Source organism: Manacus candei, unplaced genomic scaffold (assembly GCF_025592945.1).
Source record: "Manacus candei isolate 608988 ecotype Guabito, Panama unplaced genomic scaffold, ASM2559294v1 h1tg000009l, whole genome shotgun sequence".
NCBI lineage: Eukaryota > Metazoa > Chordata > Aves > Passeriformes > Pipridae > Manacus > Manacus candei.
This window is the reverse complement of record NW_026138057.1, coordinates 4,005,849-4,020,436: the sequence shown is the minus strand read 5'-3', so window position 1 is coordinate 4,020,436 and position 14,588 is coordinate 4,005,849. Positions and strand designations below refer to the sequence as shown.

Here is a 14,588-nt window from a genome sequence, read left to right as displayed (position 1 = left end):
ATGGGTTGATCCCTTTATCCCTTCCTGGCATCCCGACACCGGCTCCCTTTGGATTCCAGCCTTTCCTCCTCTCCCAGCACCATCTCCCAACCCATTTTTCCTGCTTTTCCCGGGCTTATCTTTCCTCAGCTTGGGGCTCTTCGGGGTAGAAAAACAGGGAAAAATGCCTTTCCCTGTTTTCCTGTCCTGCTTTTCCCTCCTGACCGGGAGTCTGGTGCTCTAAGGAATTGCTCTGGGATATAGGAAGGAAGAGGACAAGGTGTAATTAGTACAAAAATCCCAATTTTATTACAGTTGTTGGATATTAAATATCTTTGATTCCTTCCCAGTATTCCCACCCTCCCTGGACTTGCATTCCTTTCCTTTATCCATCGGTTTGGAGCCATGGAAAAGCCGACGATCCCTCTCCAAAAGGCCTCTTAAATCCATATAAGTACCTTAAGAACCCCCAGAACTCCTCTTTTTCTCCCTGGAACGCTGGGATCCCCCTGTGGCCGAGCCGGGAGACGGGAACGGCTCCTTTGGGAATCCTTTGGGAATCACACCCTGCGGGCGGAGCGCAGGTCGTAGTCGCTGTCCGAGGAGTTCTCCGGAGGGTTGGAATGTCGGAGCGCTCCTTCCAGGGCTGTGGAGGGGATGGATGGATGTGGCTCAGGGGGTGCCCGGAGGGTTCATCCCTGGAAGAGGAGCTGCTTCCAGCGTTTACCTGGATAAGCGGAGAGCTGGGAGCTCTTGGGCGGGACCGCGGCGTAGTCGTTGTCCCCTCCCTGTCCCCGAGGCCTCGGAGCGGCGGAGCCGGAGCGGTGGAAGGAGACTGGAACACAAGGTGGGATTGGGATCGGGATTGGGATTGGGATTTGGGGACTGGAAGGGCGGTTGGGAGGGAATGGACCCACCCCCGGGATGGGGCTGAGGGAAATCAGGTGAGTTGTATCCAACGCCAGGAATCCCAAATCCACCCCCAGGAGTCCCAGTCCCACTCCCAGGAATCCTAATCCACCACCAGGAACACAAATCCCACCCCCTGGAGCCCCATATCAACCCCCAGGATTCCCAAATCCACCCAAAGGAACCCCCAGTCCCACCCACAGGAGCCACAAATTCACTTCCAGGAATCCCAGTCCTATCCCCAGGAGCCCAAATCCCACCCCATGGGCCCCAATCCCACCCCATGGGCCTCAATCCCACCCCCAGGAGCCCCAAATCCACCCCCAGGATTCCCAAATCCTTCCCCCAGAGCCCAAAATCCGCTCCCAGGTGCACAAATTCCACCCCCAGGAACACCAATCCCACCCCCAGGAATCCCAGATCCCAATCCCTGCCCCCTCACCCGTCTGGTTGAGGCCCGTGGGGCCGATCCATTGGCGCTGCTTTTTCTTGGAGACTGGAAGGCAGAGGTGGGGGGAGAGCGGGAATTGTCTCTCCAAGGATCTTCCTGATCCTTCCTCCAGCTGCTTCCCCCCTGCCAGCTCCATATGTCATCCCAAATAATCCCCTCCCACACCATAATTCCCCCTCGGGATCCTCCGGCTGCTCCTTTGTGTCCACTTGGAGCTTAATCCCCTTTCCCGCTCCCCTGCTTTGTGCCTATTCCACGTGGGATAGGCTTAGGGATAATGGGAGAGGTCTGGGGACAATGGGACAGGTCTGGGGACAATGGGACAGGTTTGGGGACAATGGGACAGGCTTGGGAATAATGGGACAGGCCTGGGAATAATGGGGCAGGTTTGGGAATAATGGGGCAGGCTTGGGAACAATGGGGCAGGTTTGGGAACAATGGGGCAGGTTTGGGAATAATGGGACAGGCCTGGGAATAATGGGACAGGTGTGGGAACAATGGGACAGGTTTGGGGACAATGGGACAGGCCTGGGAATAATGGGACAGGCCTGGGAATAATGGGGCAGGTTTGGGAATAATGGGGCAGGCTTGGGGACAATGGGGCAGGTTTGGGGACAATGGGGCAGGTTTGGGAACAATGGGGCAGGTTTGGCAACAGTGGGGCAGGCTTGGGGATAATGGGACAGGTGTGGGGACAATGAGACAGGTTTGGGAATAATGGGACAGGCTTGGTGACAGTGGAACAGGCCTGGGAATAATGGGACAGGTTTGGGAACAATGGGGCAGGTTTGGGGACAATGGGACAGGCCTGGGAATAATGGGACAGGCCTGGGAATAATGGGACAGGCCTGGGAATAATGGGGCAGGTTTGGGAATAATGGGGCAGGCTTGGGGACAATGGGGCAGGTTTGGGAACAATGGGGCAGGTTTGGGAACAATGGGGCAGGTTTGGGGACAATGGGGCAGGCTTGGGGATAATGGGACAGGTGTGGGGACAATGAGACAGGTTTGGGAATAATGGGACAGGCTTGGTGACAGTGGAACAGGCCTGGGAATAATGGAACAGGTGTGGGAACAATGGGACAGGCCTGGGAATAATGGGACAGGTGTGGGAACAATGGGACAGGCTTGGGGACAATGGGACAGGTTTGGAAATAATGGGGCAGGTCTGGAATAATGGGACAGGCCTGAGAATAATGGGACAGGCTTGAGAACAGTGGGGCAAGCTTGGGGACAATGGGACAGGTGTGGGAATAATGGGACAGGCTTGGGGACAATGGGACAGGTGTGGGAATAATGGGACAGGCTTGGGGACAATGGGACAGGTATGGGAATAATGGGACAGGCTTGGGGACAATGGGAGAGATCTGGGAATAATGGGACAGGCCTGAGAATAATGGGACAGGTTTGGGGACAATGGGAGAGGTCTGGGAATAATAGGACAGATGTGGGGATAATGGGAGGGGTCTAGAAACAGTGGGAGAAGCTTGGGGAAAATGGGACAGGCTTGGAGATAATGGGACTGGTCTGGGGACAATGGGAGAAGCCTGGGAATAATGGGACAGGTGCGTGGACAACGGCACAGGCTTGGGGACAACGGGACAGGCCTGGGGATGGTGGGACAAGCCTGGGAACAGCAGGGCAGGTGTGGGCTGAGGATCCAGAGGGTCACCTACTCCTCTTGTGGAGCCTCCTGCAGGCAGGGGGGCCGCAGACAACGAGGAGGACGAGGAAGAGCAGCAGGGCCAGGCAGATGCTCCCGACGGTGCCGGCGGATGTGCCGGCAGGAAGTGGCTTGGAGTCCTGGCCTGGGAAGAGGACGGATGGCACCGGATGAGACCCTTGTGCCCAGGGACATGAAAACCCACTGGGAGCCCGAATCCCACCCATCAAGGCATCCTCCCATCCCTACCCGTTCCACAGGGCTGGGAATTCCAGCTCCCAGCACCCCACAGATTGCCCCCGGAACGGCGCCTTACACACAACTCTGGTCCGGGAGCACTTCTGGGGGCTCCCGAGGTTCCCGTGGCAGAGGTGCAGGGGGTCGATCCCGCAGGTGACTCCCAAGGAAGGCGGCTCCCGGATCTCGGCGCTGGAGGTGAGATTCCCACAGCGCAGCTCCCGGCAGAGCTGGCGGCCGCGCTGGGAGCGCCGCGATCCGTCGTCACACAGGGACAGCCACTGGCCCTCGTGGAAAACCTGGATGTCCCCCTCGCAGGGAGTGGGGCCGGAGCCCAGCCTCCGCTGCACCCGCGGCTCGGAATCTGGGGGATGGAGTGGGAATGGCTGTGGGGATAATGGGGCAGCTCGGGGATAATGGGATAGGCTTTGGGATAATGGGACAGGTCTGGGATAATGGGATAGGCTTTGGGATAATGGGACAGGTCTGGGATAATGGGATAGGCTTTGGGATAATGGGACAGGTCTGGGATAATGGGATAGGCTTGGGGGTAATGGGACAGGTCTGGGATAATGGGATAGGCTTGGGGGTAATGGGACAGGTCTGGGATAATGGGACAGGCTTGGGGATAATGGGACAGGTCTAAGATAATGGGACAGGCTTGGAGATAATGGGATGGGCTTGGGGGTAATGGGACGGGTCTGGGATAATGGGGCAGACTTGGGGGCAATGGGAGAGGTCTGGGATAATGGGACATCTTGGGGACCGTGGGATAGGCTTGGGGATTCCAGGACAAGTCTCGGGGTAATGGGACAGGTCTGTCAGATCCATAGGGAGGGGTCAGATCCATGGGGAGAGGGGAGTCAGACCCATGGAGAGGGATCAGATCCACGGATCCATGGGCAGAGAGGGATGAGATCCATGGGGAGCCTCATGGCTGGCTGCTCCTGGCACAGGGATGCTCCTGGCATTCCGCCTCATGCCATAGGGAGCAGGGGATGTGTGTGGGCCAAAGCAGAGCCGAGCACTGAGGAGCTTTGAACTATTCCCATGGGAATGCAGCATGGAAGCTCTGCCAGCTGCTGTGGCACAGCCCAATAAACCCCCAAATCCCTCGGGATGGCTTCTGAGCTGGGGCAGATGGCAGGATTGCTCTGAGCCCTGTGCCTTGGATCTCCATGGAAAAGGGCAGGGAGGGGCCCAGGTCTGGGAGATGCCCACGGCTGGGGGATGCCCGAGGTATGGAATACTCTCCCAGGCAGGACCCAGAGGGGCTGATCCATGGGTTCCCTGCTCAGATTTAGAATTTGGGACACTGCCGTGGCCCCTCTCCCTCCCCGGCTCATCCTCTTCCGGCACTGCCGGGAACTGAGATTTCCTGTTTTGCCTTCGCACCCCAGAGAGGAAGAGCAGGAGTGGGCGGATGGAGCTCTGGGCGGGAACCCGGAATTCCCCCGGGATATCCCCCCCAGAGAGGCCTGGATGCTCCAAGTGTGCTCTCACCTGAGCAGGTGACAAAGGCAGGAGTTTTCCCCCGGGGGCTGGTCCTGTTGAAGCATTCCAGGAGGGAATGGCTCTCACAGGAATCCAGCACTTCCCACCTCACTGGCAGGTGGGTCCCGTGCTCCGGCTCCTGGTGTCCGTGCCCGGCGGTGCCGCAGCGCAGGTCCCAGCAGATGCGGGTGCCCAGGTGTGCCCAGGTGTGCGGGGGCATCCTGGCCACGGCCCCCCACAGCCCCCCCTTGTGCAGCTCCAGGAATCCGGAGCAGCTGAAATTCCCGTCCGCCAGCCGCAGCCGGGGCAGTCCTGGAGAGGGATTGGGGGGAAGAGCAGCGTGTTAGGGATTGGGGTGACATTCTTTTCCATTCCTGAGGAGAAAGTCCCTTAATCTGGAGTTTAATCACTGCATGGATCCCCCTGGATGGGGGCCTTAGATCCCTCAGAAAGGGGGTCTCACATCCCCTGGGATGGGGTGCTTAGATCCCCCGGGATGGAGGTCTTGGATCCTTTGAGATGGAGGTCTTAGATCCCTCAGAATGGACTGCTTAGATCCCTTGGGATGGGGACCTTAGATCCCTTGGGATGGGGACCTTAGATCCCCCGGGCTGGGTGGGAGTGTTGGATCCCTCGGGATCGGGGTCTTACCGGTGGGCTCCAGGGTGGTGTCCGGAGGTGCCGGTGGGGGCTTGGGAGTGGTTTTCTCTGGCTCTGGAACGAGAAGAGAAGGAGCCCCATCAGCCTGGATGATCCCTAGGGATTGAGGTGAGCGGGGTGGGGGGTCCAGGCTCACCTTTGCAGGAGACAACAACGTGCTCTGTGCAGTTTTCCAGCTCCCAGTGGCATTCCACCAGCGCTCCCTCCGGATTCCTGCACCTCACGGGCTGCGCACGTGGCTTCTTCCCGCTGGGAATGATGAGCTGGAAGGGCTCGGAGCTGGGGGGGCCGCAGCCCATCTGTCGGCAGATTTCATCCAGGTTGGACCGTCTCATGTTGTCCTGGCACACTCGTCTCCAACGGCTTTCCCAGTCCACCTCCAGTATCCCGGTGCAGCGGCATCCGCCACCGACGAGCTGCAGGCCGGGATCTGCGGGAAAACACTGGAATTATGGGGCTTCCCTTCCCTTCCCGGTAGGTTTTCCACATTCCAGGGAATGATGGAAAAGCCCTTTTTCAGGATGTCTCATGAAGTGGGACAAGGACTGGGAGTGGGGGGGATGAAGGGAGGTCACGGGGCTGAGCTGGGATGATGCAACTGGGGCATCTACCATGCTCCTGGAGCCTGGTGGGATTCCCGAGGTGTTTATCCTCCCCATTGGTGTTTATACCCCCCGTTCTCACCTCGAGGTGTCCAGGCAGCTCCTCCGTGGTCAGGAATGGCTGGAAGGAAGACAGGGATGGGGCATCAATCCCGGACCCGCCATTTTGGGGCAGAGGCTCCGGCACTCGGTGGTTTTGTGGGAGAAATGGGATTTTGGAAGGGGGGGAAATGGGATTTCGGGGAGAAAAGGGGTTTGCCGCCTGTCCGTCTGTCTGCTGGGGGTTAATTAGGGCCAGAAAAAGCCAAGGGACCTGCTAATTACCCTTAATTAGCTGCGCTCCTGGGCAGAACGTCAGGCCAAGCAGCTGGGGCGGGTGCCATGTGGACCAAGGGAAAGCTGGGAATGGCAGGAGCCGGGCGGGAATGAGGATGGGGAGCACCCCTGGGCTCACATTTGGGGTGGGACGAGCACCCTGGAGTTGTGCTGGCGGGGTTTTGTCCCCCTCAAGCCCCCTCCCCACCCCAAGCCCCCCGGCTGGGCCTCACCCAGGGTGGCACCACAAACCCCTGGTGCCCATCCCCTCCCAGAACATTCCCGGGGTGGGAAAACTGGGACGTCCCAGCACGGGATGTGAGCGATGCCCCCAGCCCGGGGCACCCCCAGCACTCACCCCACGTTCCCAGAAGGAGCAGGAGGCACAGGGGGGGCAACCGGGGTTCCATGGGTGCCAGCAGCGGGATGGGGGGCACGGGGGGCTCCGGAGGCTCCGCTGCCCGGGCCTGGAGCGGGCGAGGGAGGGGGGCCCGGGCAGGAACCGGCTGTTTTTCCTCCCTCTGTGGTTTCCTGACGTCACGGCTGTGCCGGTTTCGAGGCTCAGCTGCCTCACCAGGTCCCGCCAAAAAAAAGGGGGGAGAAATGCCAAGGGGGGGAGCTCAGCCCCCTCCCCAAATCCCGGGATTCCCACATCTCTGGATATATCCAGTGCTGAGGGAATGTCTGGGGTCACGACCCTTCGGGGCTGAGGAGGAGCCGGTGCCCACCCGAAACACTGTGGAACCCCCCAGGAAGGGGACGAGGGAAGGGTTTATCCAGGCACATCCCAGTTTCTGGCATTCCAGGGATGCCCCCTATCCCGGCAAGGGCACGTGGGGCACTGGCAGGGCTGGACCAGGGCGAGGCAGAGGTGTTAATTGATTAGGCCCTAATTAATTTTTCCGAATCCAGGTCATGCATGTTAATGAGGCAACTGTTTTCCATTGATCCCATGGTGTTCCTGCTGGAAGGAGAGTGCCTGGGGAGTGGGAATGGGAGGATGGAAATTCCCTTCCCACTCCAATCCCCCACCCTGGAGCAGGAGCTCAGCTCCCCTGGGACTTCCCTGGGTGCTCCCTGAACTCCCTGCTTGTTCCCATCCCAGTTATTCCAGGGGTCCTGCTGACCCCCCCAGACTGGGATTGTGGCAGAACCAAGCCCTGTCGGGATGTCCCACCTGGAGCTGACCCCCACCCAGTTCAGCTTTGAAAATTCCCCAGAAAAAGGGTGTAATTCCCAGATCTGCTCCCACAGGACTCAGCCAGGGAGGTCTTTGTGCAGGATCCAGGCCCCAAATCCCCCCAAATCCACCTGAAATTGGTGATTCCCCCCACATATCCTGTGATACTTCGCCTCTAGGAAAGATCCACATTATCCAGGGGTGTGTGACCCCTATGGATACGGGATGCCTGGGATCCAGCCCTTCCCTGGGAGCCTTGGCTGGCTCTGGAGGCCCTGGAATCCCAGAGGCAGGATTTGGGATTGGATTGAGCATCTGCCTTGCCGCTGGCAGCGGGAGTCAGCTCAGCATCCTGTGACAGCTCGGGATGCTCGGAATCCCTTCCCGGGGGGATTTTGGGATGTGCTGACACGTTGCCTGCCGTGAGGAGCCTTTTAAAAAGCAGGAGCTGCCTCTGGAGCGAGCAAGGACGGGCTTGGCTGCTGGCAGCACCTGCTGGGATCAGAATGAAAAACGGGAAAGATGGGGGTTTTCCAGGCGGGAACAGCTCGGATAAAGGGTCGGCACCGCTGTGGGGGCGGAGGGGGCACATTCCCTGTGGGGCCACGGGCTGGATTGTCCCGCTCCCAGGGAATCAGTGACCCCCAAGGCTTTGGGACCCCTGGACACCAAACCCCCCTGAGGTCATGGATGCCACCCCACGATCCCGGCGATCCCGACGCCCTCGGTGCCGTCCTGCCCGTCCCCCCCGCTGGCACAGGGGCCGGGGGCACCACGCCCCTGTCACCCCCCCCCCGTGCCCACCCCGCTCTCAACCCCCGCCTGCCCCGCTCCCTTTGTCGGGGTTTTGCTGCTATTTTGGGATTTCCTCCGTTGTCGCGGCTCCTTTGTCGGGGCCTCTCGCCCCGCGAACACCTGAGGGGTGCGGGGGGGCCGCTTTTTCCGCGGGGGGTGCAGATGAACCCCGACCTGCCCCTCGGGGCAACCGGAAAGCCGGGGCTGGAGACGCTCCGGGGGGCTGGGCCGGGCCGTGGGAAGGGGGGTTTGGGGTGCGGGGGAGTCCCCCGGCGTGGGGGTGGCAGCTCTGGGGTGATGGGTGGGTGCTGTGCCCCCCCCAAATCCACCGGGAGCTTCGTGTGCTCGGCTCCGGCATCCCACTGGGATGCGGGTGAAGCTTGGGAGGCTGGAGGAGGTGATCCCTCTTTTGGGACCCCCCGACGCCCCCAGAGAGCGTCATTCTGTGGGTTTTGGGGTGTCTTCCCTCCCAGCATCCCCTGGACAGGATTTATGGGCCCCCCCGGGATGGGGACTGTGTCCCAATGGGATACAGGGAACCTCTGGGAGTGGGGGGGACACTGTGGGCCACCAGACCCTCCCACATCCCCAATTCCTGGGGGGTAATTTCCACTCCCAGAGCTGGGTGGGGCCCCTGCCACCCCCATCCCTGCTCCTGCAGGTTGGGAATGGGATATCTGGACATCCCAGTGGGCAACTGGGAGCGCTCGGTGGCCCAGCCCCGCTGTGGGAATGGTGATGAGTCACTCCTACGGAAGGACAAGGAATACGGTGGGAAAAGCTTTTAATGACAGCACAGGGGAATGGTTGGAGAATTCCAGAGGTGATGCCAGCAGTGGGATGGTGGCCTTGGCCAGGTGTCCCTCTGGAGCAGCGGGAAAGGCTCAGTAGGCAGCTCCCTGGATGTCGTCATAGTCACTGCCCTCGGAGAAGTCGGGATCCTGTCCCAAGGGATCCATCCAACCTGGAGGGACACAGCCCATCAGGATTTGGGAGCAGAGGATCCTGGAGTCCCCATATCCCCCTGCCAGCGTGAGATCCTCACCGGGATGTTGGGAAGGGTCTCCGGTGTGCTCCATGCCCGGAATGTTCTCGTACCACTCCCCTGAGGAGGTGCTGGAGCTGCCGGTGGGATCGGGATCGGGATCTGCTGGACACGGAGGTACCCAGGGCTGGGAGGGCACTGGGGCGGGAATGCTGGGAGCTGCTGGGGGAACTGGGAGAAACAGGTGCTTACTGGGACCCTCCATCCCTGTTCCCATTCCCGGGGTTCCCCCACTCTCGTTCCCTTCCTGGGGTTGGACCCATCCCTGTTCACATCCCTGTTCCCATCCCTGGAGTCTCTCCATCCCTGGTCCCATTCCTGGGGTACCCACACCCTCATTCCCCTCCCCAGGGCTGTCCTCATCCCTTATTCCCACCTTTGGGATCTCTCCTTTCCTTATTCCCACCCCCGGGGTTCCTCCATCACTGTTCCGTGGGGTTCCTCCATCACTGTTCCCATTCCCAGGGCTCTCCCCATCACTGTTCCCATTCCCAGGGCTCTCCCCATCCCTGCTCCCACACATCCCTCCGGCAGGGCCCACCGGTGCCCCAGCTGTGCTGGGAGGGGACGTTGCCATTCCGGCAGGGATTCGTAGATGATGAGGAGGAGGAGCTGGAGGAGCTGTTCTTCCTTCCAGGGAATGGGGGGCCCATCCTGGCCGGTGCTGCGGGAACAAGAACATCCAGCATAGGAACAGAGAGGAGCCACCCCCTTATCCATGGGATGGACCCCCCTTGTCCCATACCATCCTCAGGGAATGGCTCCATCCCATCCTGGCTGGGCCTCGGTGGAAGCAGCTGCTCCCCGGGATGGCGGCGCAGCGAGTCTGGGAAGGGGAGAGCGGTGGGAGTGACAGGGATCCCAGGAAAAGGGAACGGGAATCCTGGAGCATGGGGATGGGGATCCCAGGTAGGGTGACAGGGGTTCCTAGGGCAAGGTGAGGGGAATTCCAGAGGGAATAGGGTGCTCACTGTAGAAGGTGGAGAGGGCGACGGGCGGCTTCCTGCTGAACTCGTAGTATTCCGAGTCAGAATCGGAGGTGGAATCCTTGGAAAAGGCTGTGCCCAGCGGGTCTGGGGGGTGAGAATGGGATGGGGGATGTGCCATCAGCTGGGATCCCCTTCCCCACATCCCAGGGGGGTGACCTGCCAGACCCACCTGATCCTTTGGGAAGGCTGGTGGGAATCTCCCTGTAGTCATTGGGAATCCCGGAGGGCACATCAGGGCTCTGGGAGCTGTGGGTCACCAGGACTGGAGTGGTTATTCCCAAGGAACACATGGCTGCAAGGACAATGGGGATGAAAAGCTGAGCTGAGCCCAAAAAGTGGGATGTGTGCCCCAATTCCATGCTCAGTCCAGAATTCCTTACCGCTCTTCTTCCTCAGCCTCAGCAGAGCGATGGAAAAGGCCAGTACAGAGAGCAGGAGCAGCATTCCCAGCACCAGGCACAGGATAAAGAGGAGACTATCCCACGGGAATTGTGTCCCTACAACTGGAGACCCTTCCTCGGCTGAGACAGAGAATGGACACAAGTCATTCCCACCTAAATCCTTCCTTCAGGGAATGGGAAGGGAGAGATTGCAGGACACTCACCCCGCGGGACGGTGACATTCCCGTTTGTCCCTGTGGCTGTGGGGGTTGGATCCAGCAAACCCTGGGAGCCTGGAGAGGGGAGTGGGGACAGAAATCAGATCATGGGGATGCCGAGGTGGGGGGCAGGAATTCCCTCCCAGATCCCAGCGGGAAGATCCAGTACCATTGCAGACCACCCCGACCGCCCGGGACTGGTGGCAGGGAGCAGATCTGTTGAAGGTCCAGCGGCAGAACGCCAGGGAAGCCTGGAGGCTCCCGCACTCGTACAACATCTTCCCGGGAAGCGTGTGTCCGAAGGAGAGGCGCTGGAGTGGCGTCCCGCATCCCAGGCTGCGGCACAGCACCGCCGATTCCGGGTCGTACCAGGTGTTGTCGCACACCGTGCTCCAGGTGCCGCGGAAAAACACCTCCAGCCTGCCAGCACAGCCATCCCGGCCCCCGGAGAGCCGCCACTCCTGGTGCTCTGCGGGAAAGGACGGGGATGTGCCTCCCTCATCCCTCCCCGCTGGAGCCGGGATGCTCCCAAACCCACCTGAGCAAACCACGCCGGCGTCCTCCTTGTGGCTGCAGTCGTGCTCCGGAGCGGCCGGGCATTCCCAGAGGTGCCTCTCGTGCCCGTGGCATCCCAGCTCATCCCGGAGGATGGGGCCGTGCCCGTGGCCAAAGGCGGAATTCCCGTGGACGCTCACGGCGTGGCCGCACCGGAGCTGCCGGCACACGACGTCGGCGTCGGGAATGTCCCACCCGTCATCGCACACCGTCCCCCAGATTCCCTGTTTTTCCAGCTCCACGCGGCCCTCGCACCGGCTCCGGCCACCGGCCAAGCGGAGCGCTCCGGGATCTGGGAGGCACACCAGGAATGGTGACCCAGCGATGTTCCCAGTGCCCCCTTCCCACTAAAAAGTGGGAGCAAGGGGGTGCTCCTAAGGATGTTCCTCACCCTCCCGCACTCACCCGGTGTCACCGAGGCGTTCCCACTTGGAATACTGGGAGATCCTGTCGGCTCTGCGGGAGCTGTGGGAAGAAAGGGACAGAGGGGTGAGGAAATGAGCCCCCCAGGATTCCCAATTTGGGGATGATGATCCCTCTGAGGTGACATGGGGATGACAGATGTGGATCTGATCCCACAGATCCAGATCCCCACGGAGCGAGATCAGCAGGATTCAAGGGGTCAGTCACTCCTTTTTTGGCTCATTCCTGGTTTTCCTGGCAAGAAGCAGATGGAAAACAGGAAGCCATGGCCCTGTGGCCACCCTGGGGGGGCACACGGAGCGGTGTATCCCAATCCCCCCAAAATATGGGAATTCTCCCAGTTGTGGGTGGCTCTGTGGGACCCTCCCCCAGCCCACATGGTCATGGCGCTTCTGCATCCCAAAAATCCGTCCCCACGAGGTTTCCTGGGGCTAAATCCTGGTGTGAGGTCTGCTCAGAGAATTTTTTCCTTAATTATGGGAATATTGGGACACAACTCACCGGTGGAAGAGCTGAAATTTGGGACGTCCTCACGCATCCGGTCTGCTCCCGCTTCCCGGCTCATCCCTGTGGACACAGAGGGGCTGTACCTATCCCGGAGCCACAGGTGAGTGCACGCTCCGGTTATTCCCGGGAAAATTACCCCTTTGGCTTTTGTAGGGTGAAGGATCCCCCGGTCTCTCCCTGTTCCGGGGGGGCTGGTTGGGTGGGGATCCCGGGGAACTGGTGGGGCATGGATCGGAGTCCAAAGGATCAAGGAAAAGCTCAGGGATGAGGGGGAAAAGCGGGACTGAGCTGCTCTGTGGGGGTGGAGGTGAAAGGAGGAGCGGAAATGGGGGTGAGGGGCCCGTTCCCTGATTGATCCGAGGCCTTGAGGCAGCTCCTGGCAGCCATTTCAGAACCCAAAGCACCCCAAATCCTGCTGGGATTGGGAGGGGGGAAGGCTGGATCACACCCCAAAACCATCCAGGGGTGACAGGAGGGACAGGATGGGATTTGGCCCTGGAGCATCCCATAGGGCTGGCAGGTGGGACAGCTCTGAGAGCACTTTTAGGAGCTTAGGATCCCGGTTTTGGGGTCCCCAGGGTGGTTTTAGGGGTCCCTCATCCTGAGGAGACCCCAATCCTTAGGATTGCCTTTCAGGGACCCCCTTCCCTCGCTCCCAGTGGACAGCGAGGGTCAGAGGAGCTGCAGAGCCACCACCGGAACATCTGCCCTGGGACCTCCATCCCGGGAAGATGGCAGGTCCCCAACCACAAAATCCATGGATCCGGCACCCCGAGCTCCCAAATGAGAGGCCGGGAAGCGACAGGCTGGGGATGGTGACATACCTGGTCTGGGTGCCACGGCACAGAGAGTCACCACGAGCAGGCACAGCCCCCCCATCCCTTCGGCGGGGCAAGCCCGTGGGATTTCGGGATCCGGGGGGGGGTTCTGGAGGTCCCTCTCTCGGGGCAGGGAGGTCTCGCTCCCCCGGTGGTTCCGGGATGGAGGCGGAGGGGAGGAAGCTGGGCTGGCATCACGAGGCGCGCCGGGGTGGCCCCATCCTGCTGCCGGCGGGGAGGAAACGGGGCGTTGGAGCCCCCGGAGCCCCCCCCGGGGAGAGCGGATCCGGTGGAGATTTGGGATGGCATGGGGGGATCTGGGGTCTTCCAGGCTGCTGGAGCTCCATCCCTTTTTTCAGGGATGAGGTGGGCGGGAGGAGATACCCATGGGGCACAGCGGGAGGGGACCCCCCAAATGTGTCACCCGTCCCTATGGATCAGCTCCAAATCCTTCAGGATGCTTTCCAGGGAAGCTGGGAGGGGGGCTGGGATGGGGCCTGGATCCCGACCTTCCGGGATCCTGCCTGGGATCCTGCCCTTCATCCCAACCTGGATGCTTTACTTCCAGGATGGGCTCCATGCCGGACAGGTGGTGGTAGATCCATCCAGGATCTGATCCATCCGGGAGTTGATCCCATGGAGCCACCATCCCACTGCCTTCCGGATGGAGTCACTGCATCCCAAGCAACTTACCACCCCAGGACCCTCCAGGGATATATGGTGAGGGACGGGATGGGCATGGTGGGGGAGGGATGGGGTGGGAGCTGGGGCATTCCAGGAGATGTTGATCCCACTGTGGGTGAGGGCTTGGATCTGGTTGGACACCTGGAGACCTGGGATGCCCTGAAAGAGGGACAGGACCAGGATTGCCTCATCTCAGTGTGGTTTTGGGAAGCTTTGGGAAGCCGGGATCAGGGTGCTGGGGTGTGGGAGTGTGTTTCCTGCTACCACCCAGGGCGATCTGGGAGTGCCTTGGGATCACTGGGAGGCTGGAAAAAGGGTGGGAATTTCCATGGTAACCCCAAATAAAGGGGGATCAATTCCTCTGGCCAATTCCAGAGGGGACATTTGGGCGGATCAAGGTGGGAGGAGACCCAGGACCAGGTTGGTGTTGGGGCTGGAAGGTGGAGGAGGAGGATGGTAGGAGAGGGAGGAAAGAGATCCCTTATCCCTTATCCCAAGGTCACCCCAGCTGGGCCAGGGCCAGGATCCATTCCCGTGACCAGTTCTCACGTGGATCCAAGGTCAAGGGCACGTTCCCGTTCCTGGAAGCCTGGCACTGCCATGGGAGCAGGATGGGACCCAGTACCGGGATCAGAGGAGATGCCACACGGAGTGGGGGGGGGGGGGGAGAATTCCCAGCTTTTT

General features: G+C 60.6%; 2 protein-coding genes and 1 long non-coding RNA gene across 3 annotated transcripts; 1 reads left to right on the top strand and 2 right to left on the bottom strand.

The window, feature by feature from the left end:
* Positions 1-14: 14 nt before the first annotated feature.
* On the bottom strand, positions 15-6,735 carry CD5 (CD5 molecule). Its single transcript, XM_051777206.1, has 10 exons — positions 6,669-6,735; positions 6,078-6,116; positions 5,530-5,823; positions 5,385-5,447; positions 4,743-5,045; positions 3,319-3,603; positions 3,016-3,147; positions 1,331-1,384; positions 707-814; positions 15-625 (listed from the first exon to the last, which is right to left on the bottom strand). Exons 1-10 carry the CDS (start codon positions 6,718-6,720, stop codon positions 540-542), a joined length of 1,416 nt encoding a protein of 471 aa, XP_051633166.1. The 5' UTR covers positions 6,721-6,735; the 3' UTR covers positions 15-539.
* LOC127466452 (uncharacterized) lies at positions 1,823-2,205 on the top strand. The gene is made up of 3 exons (XR_007902710.1): positions 1,823-1,845; positions 1,946-1,985; positions 2,146-2,205. It is a non-coding gene; the product is annotated as an uncharacterized LOC127466452 (long non-coding RNA).
* Positions 6,736-9,063: 2,328 nt separating the features above from the next.
* On the bottom strand, positions 9,064-13,378 carry CD6 (CD6 molecule). The gene is made up of 11 exons (XM_051777207.1): positions 13,227-13,378; positions 11,878-11,928; positions 11,087-11,764; positions 10,924-10,992; positions 10,700-10,840; positions 10,489-10,611; positions 10,302-10,403; positions 10,039-10,156; positions 9,863-9,951; positions 9,331-9,537; positions 9,064-9,249 (listed from the first exon to the last, which is right to left on the bottom strand). Exons 1-11 carry the CDS (start codon positions 13,279-13,281, stop codon positions 9,170-9,172), a joined length of 1,713 nt encoding a protein of 570 aa, XP_051633167.1. The 5' UTR covers positions 13,282-13,378; the 3' UTR covers positions 9,064-9,169.
* Between the last annotated feature and the right edge of the window lie 1,210 nt (positions 13,379-14,588).